Source organism: Electrophorus electricus, chromosome 11 (genome assembly GCF_013358815.1).
Source record: "Electrophorus electricus isolate fEleEle1 chromosome 11, fEleEle1.pri, whole genome shotgun sequence".
Classification (NCBI taxonomy): Eukaryota; Metazoa; Chordata; class Actinopteri; order Gymnotiformes; family Gymnotidae; genus Electrophorus; species Electrophorus electricus.
Genome location: NC_049545.1, coordinates 3,295,001 through 3,312,741, shown reverse-complemented (window position 1 = coordinate 3,312,741; position 17,741 = coordinate 3,295,001). Strand labels below are relative to the sequence as shown.

At 45.9% G+C, this 17,741-nt stretch overlaps 2 protein-coding genes across 6 annotated transcripts in view; both read left to right on the top strand.

Annotated features, from left to right (window-relative positions):
- The window catches only part of zswim8 (zinc finger, SWIM-type containing 8), a 30,834-nt gene extending 25,184 nt beyond the window's left edge, over positions 1–5,650 (top strand). Inside the window, exons 22-26 of one of the 3 annotated variants that reach the window (XM_035531337.1) lie at positions 70–250; positions 653–826; positions 1,080–1,199; positions 1,655–1,833; positions 4,118–5,650. In XM_035531337.1, the coding sequence (XP_035387230.1) occupies positions 70–250; positions 653–826; positions 1,080–1,199; positions 1,655–1,833; positions 4,118–4,321 (858 nt within the window). In that variant the 3' untranslated portion in view covers positions 4,322–5,650. The other 2 variants (XM_035531336.1, XM_035531338.1) reach the window with 2 other exon arrangements.
- A 1,640-nt stretch (positions 5,651–7,290) lies between these two features.
- The window catches only part of ndst2a (N-deacetylase/N-sulfotransferase (heparan glucosaminyl) 2a), an 80,251-nt gene continuing 69,800 nt past the window's right edge, over positions 7,291–17,741 (top strand). For all 3 annotated transcript variants that reach the window (XM_035531386.1, XM_035531383.1, XM_035531384.1), the window contains exon 1: positions 7,291–7,426. The gene's annotated coding sequence lies outside the window, so the exon portion shown is untranslated. The remainder of the gene's footprint in view (positions 7,427–17,741) is intronic.

Here is a 17,741-nt window from a genome sequence, read left to right as displayed (position 1 = left end):
TCAAATAACTTGATCTGATTTCTGGATTTTTGTTGTGTGTGGGTGGGTGTGGCATCCTTGCTCTCCCAGGGAATGCACTCCGCCTTTATCGGAGCGCCGTACCCGTTCTCTGTGGCCTCTGGTCCTCACCCCCCCATGGCAGCAACTGCAGTCACGTTCCCAGGGGTTCCTGTACCGTCCATGACTCAGATCGCTGTCCACCCGTACCACGCAGCTGACGCGGCCCTGCCCCTCAGCACTACGGTGGCAGGTGAGAACAGAGGGAGGGGGACTCTTGTGTAGAGATATGAAACAAATCTGAAGTATTAATTTGACTGGCCCATATGAGCCGTTACTACGTTTATACATTTAGTCTCCATTCAGTGCTAGTGACCACCCCCCCCCCCCGCCCTCCGTTTATATGCAATCAGAATGGGACTAGATCAGCTAGACCTGACTACCTTTAGATGAAGTGCACTCTAATGCTCCGAGGGCCTGTTGCACCAAATAAGTTCCCATCAGGGCGGTTGTGGGGTCTGATGGTGATGTTTTTGCCTAGAAAACTCATTTATCATTTATCGCTTCCTTGTGGCCGAGCTGTGTTCTTTATATCCTAATAATCCTTCTCCTGGTGTGCTGTCTGGTTTCGTCTGAGGTTTCTGTTTCTCTTCAGTAGGCGGAGTTCACTCAGGCTCCACCATTCAGGCCATACAGGGAGCCACGCTTCCTGGCCTCTCCTCTCAGCCCGCCTCATTGGTTAGCACGCCTTTTCCTGTGGAAGATGAGCAGCACAGTCAGCCAATCAGCCAGCAGGGACTGCACTACCTGCATTCGGCCTACAGAGTTGGTAAGGACGGCTGATCGTTAAGTTTCTCGTGGCCCTGAAGTTGTAGTCTACTCGTCCCTGGGCCACTGTCTGGTTAGAGCACCACCTTGTGGTGGATTCTGTTTAAATATTAAGGAGGCAAGTTGGGAGTCGGCCGCGTCTGTTGTGGGTGTCGTCGAACATGGAGGTTACACTTATGCATGATGTCTGTTTTAGTACCATTCTGTGGTAAAGCGTAGTGAGGAAGTGATGGATGCTTTCTGTGCTCATTCAGGTATGCTGGCCTTGGAGATGCTGGGCAGGAGGGCTCACAACGACCATCCCAATAACTTCTCCCGTAGCCCCCCTTACACGGAGGACGTCAAGTGGCTGCTTAGCCTCGCTGCGCGGCTCGGTACCTCTCCACGTCCTCACACACAGCCTTCACGTAGCGTGTAGCTCTGCAGTTATTGATTGTTTCCTTTGCTGATGGTTTGGAGCTTGTGTGCATTCACTGTGTCACCGATTTTCTCCATGAGCAGCAGAACAGTGAATCGCGTAAAAACACAAACGCATGCAAAGTCCAGCAGCAGCCTGCAGACTTCATATACTGATAAATAAAACACTGACTATAGTGAAGAAATGTAGCGTGAACAGTATCTACTGTTTCAGGCGTTTGGCTTAGAGGCATTTCCGAGTTGCACAGAGGTTTATGTTGGACGTTGCACGAGCACCTGAGTGGTAACACTCGTGCAGCAGAGTGCTACTTACTGAGAGGACGTGGACGAGGGGTTTTCACGCGCGGCGTCGTTGAGACGGCTCTGGGATGGCTCCGAGCGCTGCTACCTCTGTCGCTCTCTCCCTCTGCAGGGGTGAACTACGTCTACCAGTTCTGCGTGGGGGCTGCCAAAGGTGTGCTGAGTCCGTTCGTCCTGCAGGAGATCATCATGGAGGCCCTGCAGAGGCTGAACCCCGCCCACATCCACGCGCACCTGCGCACCCCCGCCTTTCACCAGCTGGTGCAGCGCTGCCAGCAGGCTTACCTACAGGTACGTGCGCGCCAAACGCCGAACCGCACACGCTGGCTTTACGTGAGATTGATTTTGCCAAATTGTGCAGCGTACTGAAAGCCTGAGGTTCAACCTGCTGATGTTCCGCTTGCAGTGAGTGACTTGTATACCAGGTATGGCCAATGCTTCTCTCCTGCTCATGTCTTCCCCAGGGGTATTAATGCTATGAGCCATTGACGTAGCATGACACACCCAATATTGAACAACTCATTTTGTCTTTTATCCTTTCGATTTTACTCATCTAGAAAAATCAGTCCAGTAGACATGGCTATTGTTAATTAAACGGGTTCCTATGCGTTCCTGAAATGGGCGGGGCAAGTTGCAACACGGGTCTCTTTGCGAGTGAGCCATTACTGATGACCGCTGCAGTCACGCCTCCCAAAACAGAGCAAGGCCGCAACACTAGTGGTTGGCCGATATGTGGAGACGATAATTGGCCGTTTGTGTGATGTCTGTGAGCCAGCCGTGTCTAGAGTAGGATTGCTTTGGTATTTACTCTTCTGTCTAGCTTGTCAGTGATGTTTAACGTGAAGCTTGCTACACTGTGTACCCTGCTAAACAGAAAAACCATGGCGCTCACCTTGCATTGGTCTAAACCGAAATGCTTCTGGTGACTGAGACCGTCACTTAGGAAGGACCAAAGCTGGCTCTCTGGACCCGTGCTCAGAGCTCACGTTTACCCCCGTCAGTCCAGTGTACGAATCCCGGGGAGAGTGGCTGTCTCCAGCGTTGGTTACACGTGGTTTCAGAAGCGGGATGGTGGTGAGGCTATAGGGAGCATGCCCTGGGTTGATGATGGTGTAGCCTTGCGTGAGGACCCCTGATGAGGGGCATGGGTGTGGCCCTGATGAAAGGGCAGATGTGTGTGGATGGACATTTGGATAGACGGGTTAAACAGGTGCTCTGGCTGCTATGCCAGTGAGCTGCTCTTTGGTCTGGTGGTCAGAGCTCACGTTTACCTCCCGTCAGTCCAGGGTTCCAGTCCTAGGTAGGGTGGCTTCTTTCGTTTTTGTTACTATAAATGATTTTGAATTTCTGTTACTGTTGGATTCCAGTTGCTAAACTGTTGAGTTGAAATGTTTTTCAAGCCTACTGTCCAAGTGTAAGGTGGTATACACTATACAACAGACTACTTATGCTTACTTATGCAGGTTAATTCTAACAGTCTTTAATTGAAGTGATGTTTGTTTGCAAGTTATAAAGTAAAATGCTGGTATGCATTATTTATTTGTTTTACTATTTCATATTCAAGGAGAATATTTTCTTGCTTGTTCCCAATTTCTTATTTGACTATCAGTAGCAGTTTACTCTATAAATCGTATGGTTCTTTTAATCAGTAATATTTTATAATTTTAGTGTTAGGCAGTTCTCATTTTTAATGGACTATTGAAATATGGTATATCATCTTATATCGATATTGTCATCGGCCCCTAAAAAGTCGATATTGATTGAAGAGTGTAGCAGTCTTAAATCTTTGGGATTGGGTGCCTGGATCAAGAGTAAAGTGTTTGTGACCTGAAGGCCGGGAATTTCAGAATGTTTGTGTACATGCGTGAATCCCCTCATCACCACACCACCAGGTTCCATTCACAGAGGACGTCTGCACATCCGAGTTGCGCCAAGTAGAGATCGTGAGGAGTGTTTCCTTTCCGGTCGCGTGCAGTGCCCATGGATGGTGCATGACGGCAGAGAGTGGAGTCCGAGTACGCTCATAGGAAGGACATTCCACAGGCTTCACAGTTCTGCAGGAGAGCAGAGGGAGAAGGGAAGCAGGCCACAGAGAGGAAGATTGAGGGTCTCTCTCACATTCTTGTTCACTGTAGAGAGAATATTTGGCAATCTCTGTCTTCCCTCCCCTCACACAGCAGTATCATAGCTGCTGTCCTAGCGGTATCATAGATCTCATAGCAGCCTGATGGTTGGAGATTTTGACAGTCGTATTACACACCGTGCAAATTTACACCAATTTGTTAACATGGAGAGGAGACACTGATGCAAATTCACGATCATGGTACCCGGGGGATGTGTTCGAGCAGAGATCTGCCATGACTGACGCGAGAGACTTGTTTGCTAAGTGGCTTGTGGGATAAGTGTACTGGATGCGGTCTGTCCCTGTTGAAACGTTGGCATTTGATTTAGGCTGCATTTATTTTCCCCTCTGACGAACGCTCTGAAGCTCCCGTCACCGGGCCGTTTGATGAGCAGATCGTTCGGAGATCCGAGCCCACCGAGCTGTGCTTTAGACCTCTGCTCCTCTCCGCAGTACATCCACCACCGGCTGATCCACCTGACCCCGGCAGACCACGACGACTTCGTGAACATCGTCCGGAGTGCCCGTGGCGCATTTTGCCTGACGCCGGTGGGTATGATGCAGTTCAACGACGTCCTGCAGAACCTGAAGAGAGGCAAGCAGACCAAGGAGCTGTGGCAGAGGATCTCGCTGGAGATGGCGACGTTCTCTCCGTGAACACGCCGCAGGCCAGCTGGGGACTGACGCAGCAGCAGCTGGTCCTCCGCGCGCAAACAGCACCCGTTCTGAACCGCCACTTCCTCTACAAAGTCGTCTTTGGCAGCACAATCAGGCCTCCGGGTGGGCGCCGAGCCGCGGGAGGAACGCGAGACACAAGGGTCCTTCCCTGATTAAGTTCATTGTTGTCAGATTTTCGTGTGCCGTTGAGTAACTTATGACTAGTGTTTATCCTTAGATTCGTCCTGCTCCCCTTTTCCCAAACTGTGTTCATGTTGTGTGCTCTCCTCCAAGTTTGTTTAGATGGTTGTTTAAAAGTTTTGTTTTGTTTTGTTTTTTTCTTCATTTGTTCTGTTGATGTTTGTTGGTTCAGGTTTGAATGAAACCACTAAATGTCAGACTCATACTGATACATTCCTCTGCATTGGAGGAGAGAGGCTCCACCAGTCCGAAACGAATTTCAACTTTGCATATTGACAGTGTACATGAGGGTCGGGGGTGGGGGGGAGGTTTGTTAAAGAATTAAACAGACATTTAATATGAAACAATAATCTTGAGTACGGGTGAGGATTCTTCTGTTTTTGTTTTATTCCTTGTTTTTCTTTTGATATTTTGTATAGTATGGTATGTTTGAGGAATGAAAAATGTTAAACGTGCTATGTGAGTTCCACTCTCCAGTCAGCTTTTGGTGGCAAAGGCTTGAGTTTTTGGAAAACAGAAGTCTGGCTGGACCAGATATTTTTTAAGCTTAAGTAACACGAGTGTCAAGAGTTCATCAGGCACAAGTCCACTACCAACAAGCCCTCTGTATGTTTTCATGTGACTATTTTTTTTTTTTTAACCTTTCACTCTGACATTTGGGTTTTGTTTCCTGTGCATTTGTACTTATTACCAGCAAGTATTTGTGCATACACGCGCAAGAGCAGTATTTCTTTCATTTTAGATTGTATTAACCCCTAAATCACATGCACGCGTGCGCTCGCGCTCTCGCGCCCCCCCGACACGCGCGCGCACGCACTCACTCACTCTCCAACTTCAACTAGACATGTGGTCCGTCTGAGAAGTTGCCAGATTCCTGTGTTCCAGTCTTAAGTCCAGTGCTAGCGTTGGAGCTCACTAGTAGGGAGTGACTGTGTAGAAAATGTACTGTGATATTTTTGTATTCTTCGAAGTGTAGCTTGGTTGGGAAAAAGATATATAAATATATATGAATATATAAACTGTGCTGATTGCAAGAGGCTGTAATCTAGACTAAAAAAAACTAAAAATGGACAAAAAGCAATATTGAAAATGTAGAGTTTACTTAATAAAGATAACTCAAAATGCTAATTTTGCATTTTTTTTGTTGTACAGTGCAGAAATAGATTTTACATCCTGTTTTCAGTATAAAAATCCTTAATTCCCTTTTATTTTCCTGTAATAACTGAAAATGAAGCATAAACAAGTTCTTCTCCCTGTGAAGCAACATGACAACATGACCAGAAGTCAAAAGGCTAATCCTGGCATTGATTTCCTGACACTTGGGAGGAATAACTTGTGTGTAGCCTCTCAAATTCACGGACAGCTGAGAGCACAATAACTGGTGCTAAATGGCACAAAATCTAGTTTAAACTTGTAAATGGTTTATAAATTGGCTCACTGTATTGTATAACTGTTATTAATGGAAAATGACGATGCAAATTGTTTTTAAAGAAATGTTAGACTAAAAGTGAAAGATCATGAGCTTTAATGTAAACCAACGCGCGCACACATCCTCGCGTTATACGACCGCGGGCTGAAAGTGATGATTAAAAACCCAGCACGACATTCCTTCCGCCAGCAGGTGGCGCAATAGGATGAGTTTTAAACCCCGGAGAAGTCAAGCAGAGAATCATGGTCGATCTATGAATGTTTTAGGAATTAGATACATTAGTCTATAATGAACTCACATCCCTTTAAACTTTAGGTTGGTTTTTTTTAGCTAGCTTACAGTGTTTAGTCCTTACCGCAAAAGGACTCCTATTAATATGGGAAACAAAATACGGTAAAGCATCTATGCAACTGTTACCAAAGCTTTGTGAACACGAATTTACGTTAGATCTATGTACCTCCTCCCCTCCCCCTCCTCCTCCTCCTCCTCCCTCCCTCCTCCTCCTCCCTCCCTCCTCCTCCTCCCTCCCTCCTCCTCCCCTCCATCCTCCCCATCCTCCTCTCCTCCCCATCCTCCTCTCCCCTCCTCATCCTCCCCAAATAGTAACTAAATACATGTGGTAATTGCCAAATGCCTGATTCATTAGGTAATGCCCACGGTCAATATGTAACGTTGCCTATTGCTGCTTCCCACAGCCCTTACCTGAGCCCCTTAATTGAGCTCTATCTGAATCCTCTACCTGAGTCCCTTATCCGGGCCCCCTACCTGAATCCTCTACCTGAGTCCCTTATCCGGGCCCCCTACCTGAATCCTCTACCTGAGTCCCTTATCCGGGCCCCCTACCTGAATCCTCTACCTGAGTCCCTTATCCGGGCCCCCTACCTGAATCCTCTACCTGAGTCCCTTATCCGGGCCCCCTACCTGAATCCTCTACCTGAGTCCCTTATCCGGGCCCCCTACCTGAATCCTCTACCTGAGTCCCTTTTCCGGGCCCCCTACCTGAATCCTCTACCTGAGTCCCTTATCCGGGCCCCCTACCTGAATCCTCTACCTGAGTCCCTAAAGGAGGCGCGTTCTTCTGGGAACTCCCATCGCCGACTTTTCCATCGCTTAGGAGCCAACATAAAAAGGTTTTCTCTGAGAAAACATAAAATCATCACAGTCACATCTGTGTGCTCCAACATATGCAAGCTGCAAACCAGAGAGGCTTGCTTCCGAAGTTCGCCCTCTCCACACGTGCACAGAGCAGCGGTAATATCTCGACAACCCCGCGGCGCACCCCTGTCGCACGGATCCGTTTGGTTCAGTCCAGACTTTGTGCGAGGAGCCGCGCGACCCGGCCGCCTCATAGCGGAGCGAAGATGGCGGCGCTGTGGACGCTGCTGTCAACAACGCCGTGAGTCCGCGGCTGTTTGACTCACCCGGCGCCGAAACACTCGCTTCCTTGGACGGTCGTGCGAAAGAAAAGTGGCCCGGTGAGTAGTAGTCCCCCCCCGGACCCTTGTTCGTGCTCTGCGCGTATTCCTCTCCGTGCGAGCTGAGCGCTCAGCCCGCTGGGTTGTTAGGGAGCCCTGCTCTTCAGCACCGTCGGCACGGCTTTATTTTGGCCTGTTTTTAGACTGTTTTGGACTTACAGGTTTGATACCGCATCACTGGAACTTTACACCCAGCAATACCAAGAGGCTGAATTGTTTCTGGTGCAGCACCGCGCTGCCCAGGCTGAGAGTAACACACCAGATAAACGCGTTAAGTTCGAGCGAACTCGCCCCTTGGCTTTGGACTTAAGCGGCTCATTTCGCCGTCGGAGAGGTTTTTGGTTTTCGGGAGCCCAGTTATGTACCTAGGATATGATGGCTGTAAGTTATTCCTGCAAGTTGTTCCTATGATGGGCAGTACAAGTTATTCCTATGATGGCTGTAAGTTGCTCCTACTCGGACAAGCGAACTCGGAGCCCGGTTTGTGCGGACTCTGTTCAAAATCTGAGGGCCGTCGTGGCTGGGGCGTCTTAGTTGCTCGGTGCGCTTGTACACGACGTGTTTGAATTTGGCTTCTTCGGCCATTGGCTGTGTTGGTGTCAGACCCTACATGAACACCGTTAGCTAACTAAATGGACTGTTTTAGGAATTAAATGTCCCGCAGCCCTCGCCAACAATACATTTACAATTCATCACTTTAAGTTAATTATTGATTTCTTGAAGTTCACGTTCTGCAAAGCAGATAATCTTGGACGTTTGTTCCGTCATTAAATGATTTCAAGTCAAGTTAGGATGTTTGAAAGAAATGCAGCATGTTTTACAGCCTAGCCAATTTTTTTTGAAGATGTGTATGTCTTCCATGTGTTCAGTGCAAAAGGGGGCATATAAATGTTGAGGTTCAACAGTACAATATATGAAGCTGTCTCTGTATTGAGTAATGTAGTGAACAAAAAATTGTCATTGATTCAGTCTGAAACATCTACCTTTCTCTTGACTAACTAATTTGTTTCAAACTAAGGCAAAATAATGTTAGTGTGAAATTTTAACCTCTTTGACCCTTTTGGTTAAAATTCTCCATATTCATCATCTCATGATAAAGAATATTTTCAATAATAAAATATTGTCCAATGTCTTAACTTTCCAAGAGTTTTAAAGTGTCAGGATTGTTATATTTTAATAAGATGATGTTTTTTCCTGTTAATAGCCAAAAAGGGTAAAAAGACATGACGTTTGTGATGCATTTTGTTGCACTGTAGTGGGAGACATTTCTCACAAAAGCAGTATTTTAACAATGGCTTGTCTGTTCCAATCTAACAATCTTTTATTGTGTAGTTCAACAAATATTAGAGTTGATACTGTGCTATATAATTTGTTACTTCCTGCTGAGTTTCCACTTTGTGATTTTTGATAACGGTGGTCAGACTGATGGTGACAGAGCAGTTATGGGAATGAGTTCAGTGCTGTGTTGGATCCTGTCTCCTTTACAGTCCACTGGGTTATTTTAGGTTACACGTGTCCACATGAGCTGCAGTTTCCTTTTAAATGTCACAGTGACTGGGTAAGAGTTAATGTGCAATAATATGAAAGGTAGGTGTGTTGAAGTCCCCCTTGCGGCTGGTCTCGGGGTGTTACTCATCCACTCTGTCTCTGTGATTCCTGTGGAGAATTGAGAAGTGTTCTAGATGCAGGTAGTCATCAGGCCAAAACTGTTTGTCTGTGCCGTATCTAGTCTGTCCTGTAATCGTGCAATGTCCTGTTTTTAGAGCAGGACCGTATTGATTTGGACCCACAGGCTAAGACGCACCTTGTCTTAGCAGTGCACTAGTGCTGAGGTCAGACATAACTGTGTTATGACCAAGTCGGCTTCTTCTACAGCCACTTCATCTCGTGTTGACAATTAGCCGGTTCATAAGGTGGTGTTTTCAGTAGGGATGGGTGCAGGATACCAAAGTGGAGCGATGAAGATTTTGGATGACAAATCCTCTTTTCTTTCTGTTTTTCTCCTCTGATCATTTGTGTAAAGGTTCTGAGTTTCAGTGGTGTGTGTGTGTTCGTGTGTAGTGTTTTTGGCCCTGATGGTAATCCTCCTCATGGCATATCTTATGTCTTAGACAGACGGTGATGAAGTTATTGTCCTCAACCACTAAAACTTGGCAAGCAGTTTTTGCTTGGGGCAAATTTAAAGAGAATAGTTTCATTCATGCGGTTAGTAATTTTAGATTGTCTGGACATTCCTCACTTGTTTTCACAACCCTTAGCTGTAACTGGTATGGTGTTTGCACTGGTGTCAGATATATAATTTATTTACACACACAGTGTCATTACTGATTGGATTTTGCTATGTATTATTAATAGGTTTTATGGTTCTACTGTTTTCTTGTTATTCTTAGCAGCGACTGGTAGCTTAGTCAACCTGAAATCAAAAAATAGTTGTTGTTTTAAACCTTAAGTCATGCCTTTAGTCATATTAATGGATGGAAGTTGGGCAGAAAAACAAACAAAAACAAAAAGAAACTGACCAATAATGTCATGGCATGTTTTCCCAGTGAATGGCATGTTTTCCCAGTCATGCTGACACCAGCTGGCAGCAACACAGACAGCAGGTGTGTATTTAGTTGTATGTAGCTTGTTCCCTGTACCTAGAATTCCATGGTTATGAGCCTGGAAGCTCAAGTCTTTACCTGAAATAATGCAGTTCTCCATCTTCTTCAAAATGTAATGTCTGAGGAATGTTACTTGGCATTGTTTCAAGAAGGCAAATCAGCTGCGTTCTGGTATTGACAGACTTGGCAATTCCATAAGCTGAAGTGTTTTGTGTAAAGATTCCGTTAAGCAGTGTCCTGCCTTCTTACTGACCATTATCAAATCGAACTAATATTCCTTACCTGATTACTGACCATCTACCAGTGTGTAATGCAAAAGCATATAGTCAGGGATTCCTTATCCTCCACGGTGGAGTACAGGCCAGTGTGCAGGTCCGATTCCTTGTTGGTTTTGAAATTTTCATGATCCGATCAAAGGATCACCCCTAATGTCCCGCTCAGGTTTTCCGTTTCACTCAGATCTACCCCACATTGCAGAAGTTAAAGAAACATTCTGGTTTCCAATTCACGTTGATACCTTGCGTGCATACCTTGCATGGCTTTTCTTCAGAAGTCAGATATACCTCATCTTTTCTGACCAGCTGGTTCTCTAAAGGTTTTCAGCTGTTGTTTGGCTTGTAGAGGCGCAGGAGACGGGCATCGTCCTTTGTGACTCTGTGACATCTCGAACACTTATCTCTCTAAAACAACTGTCTCATGCACGAGAGGGTTATGTTACTGCTCACTGATGCAGGGCAAGACGGTGCGTTCAGTTAAACACAACACCACATAAGGCTGGTGCTCACACTCAGGCTAGGCGGCTGTCATCGAACGGCTCTCTTTAACACGGCCTTCTGTCTGTAAGATTGTATGCCTTGCTTCTGTTGAGAGTACTGCCTGCTCCAAGGCTTAGGTTTTGAAATGTAGATTTTCTTGTGTATTGATATGCTTCCATGTATTACAGCCAAGAAGGTAGCAGCCACCCTTTGTGCAGGCTTGTGTGTGTGTGCTTGTGTCCGTGAGTCTGACTTTAAATGTGTCTTGTTTTTTCTGTGTGCATGTCTGTCTGTCTGTCTGTCTGTCTGTCTGTCTGTCTGTCTGTCTGTCTGTCTGTCTGTCTGTCTGTCTGTCTGTCTGTCTGTCTGTCTGTCTGTCTGTCTGTCTGTCTGTCTGTCTGTCTGTCTGTCTGTCTGTCTGTCTGTCTGTCTGTCTGTCTGTCTGTCTGTCTGTCTCTGTGCTTTTTCATTTTTAGTCTTTTGCTTTTAATTTTGTTTGTGAGCACAATTTCTGATGATGAATTATGTTTCATCATTGTGCTCTAAATCATGATGAGACCAAACCAGTGTGGGTAATTAAGGAACTTGCAGTGATTTAAAAATAAACTTAGCAAGTGTTCCCAGAAGCCCCTGCAGTAAGCAGTTTCAAGGAGGTGCAGATATGTTGTGGACAGCAGGAGTATTTTCATTTACAGACCTGTGGTATCGTCCTGTGGTGTGTAAATGAGAAGAGTTCACTGTTCACTCCGATTTTCAATATTTTACTTTGTTGGCTTTTTTTTTTTTTTACTTTAATACATTATTATTTGAAAGGGCTGATGTTAAAACATACTAATATGCCCAGACAGTTGCTTTGCTGTTTTAGAAAGCAAACACAAAAATAGGTGCGTTTGAATGCTGGAGCATGGCCTGACTGTGTTTGAGTTGTTTTCTGAGGGATTCCAGGATAGCCTGCAGGCGATTCAAAATGACCTCAACACCAGTGTGGCGTTTTCTGAGGTTCCCCGAGCTTCAGATCTTCAGAGGAATGGCGCCGTTAATTAAGAAGCAGAGCTGTGTGCCTTCACATGTGAACGCAGACCTGCTGTAACTGAGAGGAATGGACTGAGTGGAGCTGACTCTTCTAGGGGGGTTTGAAAGTGTGGGCTGGGTTGGCTCACTATTTTGCTCCAGGGGAAGGACTAGAAGATTGATTCAATTAGATATAAATGAGAGATCAAAGCAAGTAGTGTGTGTAAGTGTAATGTAACATAATGTAATATGTTACATACATATATGGGCAGATTAGCTGCTGTAATCTGTTCAGGGTTTCCAGATTTGCTCCATGCAGATGCCGCTTTATTAACCCCGCACGTCTCCTAGAAGTGCTCCTCTTATTCCTCTTATCCATGATGGCCTGCTCGTGTTGTGTGAGCTGGCTGCCGTCGTTTTCTTTAGCGATTTTCATTTCAAGTGCGTCAGACAGAATGCGACTTTGATATTTGTCATTGCAAGAAATGTGTTGAGACAGAAGTGACTGAACCCCACGGTCACCTGCCTCTTTAGTTCAGTATGCATAAAAGAACACAATGCGATGACCTTTCCCTGACCTCAAACATACAGCTCTGTTTGCAGCCAGAGGTTATCTTTAGTTTTGCATCAGAGCGTTGAAGCTAACGTAACTAACAAGCATATGTACAATACTGAATATTTAAGAGGCAAGCCCAATTGATCTCGTGTGTGTGTGTGTGTGTGTGTATGTATGTATGTATAATCGTCAAATTCTGCACAAGCTTTGACAACCTTTGCCCAATGACCATGATTTTAGTGAGTAGATGTTTTGCTGTAGTACATGTTGATTTGGTTTACTTTGATGATGCAGTTTAGTTTGCAATTATTATAAGAATACAAATTTCATTAATTCTACTTTAATTAATGACGTTAACTGTTCGGTAAATTGACATTCCTCATCAGAAGGGCTGACTTTGTCTTATTGTAGTATTTATAGACATTAAAAATCATTAATTGCAGTTATTTGTTTGACAATGAATCATCAATAATTAATCTCAAGATTGTGCCAGGTCCATCTTTGTCTTAATGGTGGTGCCGCATCACAGCTGAAGGGCTGCATGACAAGTTATTTGCCAGTGAGAGGTGGTTGGGCGCTGGAGGTGGGGTCCGTGGGGCGCTGGAGGTGGGGTTCGTGGGGCGCTGGAGGTGGGGTCCGTGGGGCGTGCTTTAGCTGCGCAGTGTAGGTTTCTGAAGAAGTCTTTTTTTCATGGATTTCTCCACCTGAGCTGTTCATTTCTGATTGGCTGTTGTGTCTGCGGTGGGTACTCCTGCTGGGCAATGCTGAAGTAAAAACAGAAGAAGAACTGCTTCATTTCCTCTCTCAAGAGAGTGAATCCTCTCTGAATGTTGCGCAAGTCTGGCCTCAGCTTCCAGTTTACCCCGTCGTGGTTTGCGTTGGCGTTCTAGCCACTCCTCATTCTCTCTCGTAATTAAGAGTCAATTAAACTCATTAAACACATTCCATTTCCATTTTTCCGTGCCACCTTCCACCTGGATATGACTTCATCCTCTTATTACTGAGAGGATGAAGTCATATCCAGGTGGAAGGTGGCACGGAAAAATGGAAATGGAATGTGTTTTTCAAATTTTAAAACCTGATATGATCTCACATTTGGCTTCTCAAAGGTTTTTTTTTTTTTTGGTGAGGGTCTGGATCCAAATAGATGAGCATTGCAGAGTCGCTGTTGCTTCGTAAATGAAGGTGTTTCCTTAAATGAGGGCAATTCAGAGAGCACAATGCATGTAGCTTAAAACTGATCTCACACTGGCACGTCGAGATCTCTTCCTCCAGCCTAAGGTGTTGTCCTAAAAATCCTGGCAAACCTGTGCATGCAAGAACAGGCGGGGAGGTTCATTAATAAGCCCTGGGTTCTCCAGATGCTCCTTGACTGAGTATTTGGATGGTAATTGTACCCAGAACACATACTTAAACTACTGGGGATACAGCAAGTAATTCAGCACTGTTATATGTGCAGAGGTAAGATGGTTGGCAGGAGGGGGGGGGGACCCCTCATCCTTAATTGATCCTTATTAGGAACACGGCACTTTCAAATCTTTGTCATTAGTATGTAATTTGCAGTGTTTCGTGCACTCATAAATTGGCTCTGTTCCTGCAGGCTGTCGTTATGGATACTCTCCATGGTTACTGATTTTCTTTCTAGTAATTTGTCCCTTTAGCATTGTTAAATTAAGCCATCAAGCTTAGTCAAGCTAATGTATGTGGCGCGACCTTCAGTCACTCCAGGAGAATATCGCGCTCTCAGCGTAAACTAATGGCTTTTATTGGTGGCTATGGCATCCCACAATGTTAGTGCAAACCACTAACTGTTACGTTGTTTTTGGTTTCTGTTCTTTTGTGCAGAAAGTTGGAGACGCACTGGTCTGTTTGGAGATATGTATGAGTTTGTGTTGAAGTTGGGTGATTACGTTTATAAAAACAAAACAATTATTGTGGGTAATCAACCTTGCAAGCTTAATCGACAAGGACTTGAGTTTTCTGTTCAGCAGACCTGGTTCAGATAAGAATTCTGCTTTAGGTCACGTGCATAAATGTTTGCGGTGTGAATGAACTAGAAGACAGCTGCTCGCACTCTCTGGAGCCTCGCTCAAGAGCAGTTTTGTTCGATTTGATTTGGTAGTCCCCCACCATTTGAGTCCGTACCGTCTGGGTGATACAGAACCAGCCGAGATGGTGAAGCAAAGCGCGGAAGTGTGACAGAGTGCGTTTCCAGAGTCAACGTTATTGTCGCTGCTATCTTTGAGTTTGATCTACAAGGGAGCGTTCGGGAGGAGGGGTGGGTGGGGCGTGAGGTACCCCGTACGTGTGTACGGAGTCAGTGTTTTGGCTGAGCCCTGGCCCAAATGTAGCCTCCCTACCTGGAATGTCTTGGCGCACCTGTGCAGGTATTTTATGTGGTTAGGATCATGACCAAGCTGAATGTAATTATTAAACCCCCAGATATTGAGTAAAGACTTAAAAACAAAACAGCAGATGCGTACATGGTTGGTAAGACTGGGCCTTTTTTTTTTTCGATGATTAAAAGTGCACTTGTTTGAGAAGTTGTTGTTGTTGTTGTTGTTGTTGTTTACACTGTCTGATTTGGCAGTGCTGCCGTGCTCAGGAAGCCCATTTTGTCTCAAGCCAAGTGTTTCCTCAGACTCTCCAGAGGTTTGCCGCATGCTGGTTTGTGTGCTCAGCCTGGACAGATAAGTGGCATGTCGCTGGAGAGAGTTTCCTACAGGCTTGTGTCTGAGCATTCAGCGTTGTGAGCTGCAGGCGTTACTTAACGTCTGGCACAAATGTGTGTCCACCCCCCTGCCCCCCATGTTGAATTCCTTGTAGTCCAAACTGAATAAATTATAACTCCGCTCTCTGATCTTCTGAAGAGGAAAAGGAGTTGGGTGGGATGATCACACTAAAATCCTGGGTAAATTACCCTCTACCATGGAATCTGTCCTGGACAAACAAGGTTTGTAAGATGGAAATCCTTTTTCCTACCAAAAGTGTGTGCCCATGGCAACTTGGCAAGCTCGAAAAGGACTAAACACTCTGATCTTTGTGATGGGAGCTCTGGAGTCCGCAGGGCTTTGGGAGTCGCAGTGTTGCCCTTGGCGAGAGCTCCGTGTGCCAGACTGAGTCCTGCAGGTGCTTCTAAGCACAGCGCGTCAGGACTGCGATCGCAGGATCTGTGCAGGTCTGTAATCTGGCGGGAGAGGGGGGCCACTGGTTGAGCAGTTGTTGGAAAAGGGACACCGTCAGGACTTAAAACGCTTTAGGTGAATTCTGGCCCCAGTTGTCTTGGCGAACTGGCACTGTGGCGTAATGGGGTGGACGATGCCCTACCTTGACGGTTGTTTCCTGGGATGGAGCACTTCAGGACGGTGCACTCGCTGGTGCTGCTGCTGATTGGGCTGATATTAATATCCATCACTCCAGCTGTGATTCTGTTTCTCAAAAAAACAAAAAAAAAGAAATAAAAATAGATGCAGTCCTATCTGGTTGAAATGGAATTGGCTGTAGCCACCTTGTAAAATGTGCGTGTGCGTGCCTCTCCTTCCAGAAGCAGCGCTCTGTGTGTGGGTTTGTGTGGCTGTGGTGTCATTTATTCCAGCCTGAAGGTGTGCAGTGTGAGAGCTCACTGACTGATGAGCAGGATACTGTGGGTGAAGCTCAGGCGACTGCTGCCCTTCCTTTTGGAGCGCTTCTCCTGCTTCACTCTGCAGAAGGAGGAGAGCACATGTCTTCCCCCCCCCCTCCCCCCGCGATATGTGTTTTGTGATCAGGACGTCATCATCCCACCTACACAAGCACACCCAGACGAGCGCGCCCTGCATTGTTTTTCCTGCTCCGGTTTCACATCTTTCTGTCTCTGCGCTTTTATTTAGATATGTTGAGAGACTTGAGTGTAGGGCTGAGAGTTTCGACTGCTAAGTGAACTGTGAACTGTGTATCCAGCTCTCAGGTTATGGTACGCGGTACACCCACCACAACATACTGATGATAAAAACACCACCAGTTTCACCCACCGCCCTCATTTTGTGATCCCTTTACAAAGTCCTTTCATTTCTGTTAACAAACCAGCAGTTTGGCAGAAACTCGCATCTGTAAAATGCGTGTAATGTTTTTCATCTTCACTTGAATAGTCATGTCTATTAATCGTGTCCATTAAAAATTCTTTCCAGTATCCAGTTTTATATTGCAACGAAGATTTATTGTTTATCCCGGCTGTATTAGAAATGTTGTAGTTTTGTTATAGTTCTGTTGGGGAAAAATTAATGATATCGTTAAACTGATGGTTGATTTATTGCGTTGTTGGTGGTAGGCACGGATTTTGCTGCCTTCCTTTGCCTGCATGGAGGAGCTCAGCTGCTCCTCTCGGCCAGTGGTGAACTTTCTGACCCCTCTGGTGATGTGGACAGGCGCTTTCTGCATGCTTTCATTGCCCTACACGAGCCCTGGTCCAGGCACAATCCTAGACTTGTGCGGGAGGCTGACTGCTAGCGTTCCCCCCCCCCCACTCCTGTTACTATGCAAAGTTGCAGGCCTTGTTAGGAGAGGCACTTGGACAGCTCCTGCTCCCCTCAAGCGGGTGTTGTGGAAATGTGCTCGCTGGGCTTGCGGCCAGCACTTTGGCCCGTGGATAGAAACGTCGTCTCGCGTGCGTGCTGCACGTTCCCGCTGAGGAGTCTGCAGAGCTCTGACCTCTGATCTGTCCTGTGGAGGAGTCGTGCTGTTATTAGCCCTGGAAGGCCTGACGTTCTCAGACCAAGGCAGGGGTATGTTTGTGTCTTGGATGAAATTTCATTGTGTATCAGAAGTGCAGTGCAGTTTCCACTGTTTTAATTGTATTAAACGGTGCGGTGGTGGGTTTGTGCTGAGGGTGTCCCTCCAGCTCTGTTCAGTGCTACCTTAAGTGCTTTGTTAAGATACCGGGACATGTGTGGCAGTTAACATTAAACTGAACATTAGGTCTCTGTGCTCACAGTGCATGTTTTAATGTTGCGCCTGCCGTGTGTCTCTCGGAGCTGGCTCTGCGCGCCGCAGTGTTTATCTCTCGAGAAGTCATTAAAGTGCTCTTAACTAGGACACATGTAAACAAATGGGACTTGCCGGGCTCCTATAGATAGTCTGAGGGAGATTATTTGGAGCACGTGCACAAAGTGTAACGCAAGAGCAGGTGAGAGGAGTGCTGTTACATTCCTTTTTTTTTTCTTTTTCATTTAGTTGGCTTTATAGTTATAAGGCAGGGGTGAGTTTTTCATATGTAACGCTTTAAGGTGCCCTGCAAATAAAGGTGACATCACTCCCCTTCATATGTTTGCATGTGTATCAGCTGGTAACAGCAAATTAAGTGCTGCATTTGGAGTTTCTACAGTGAATAAAAGATACTAGGAGACATCGCTGAT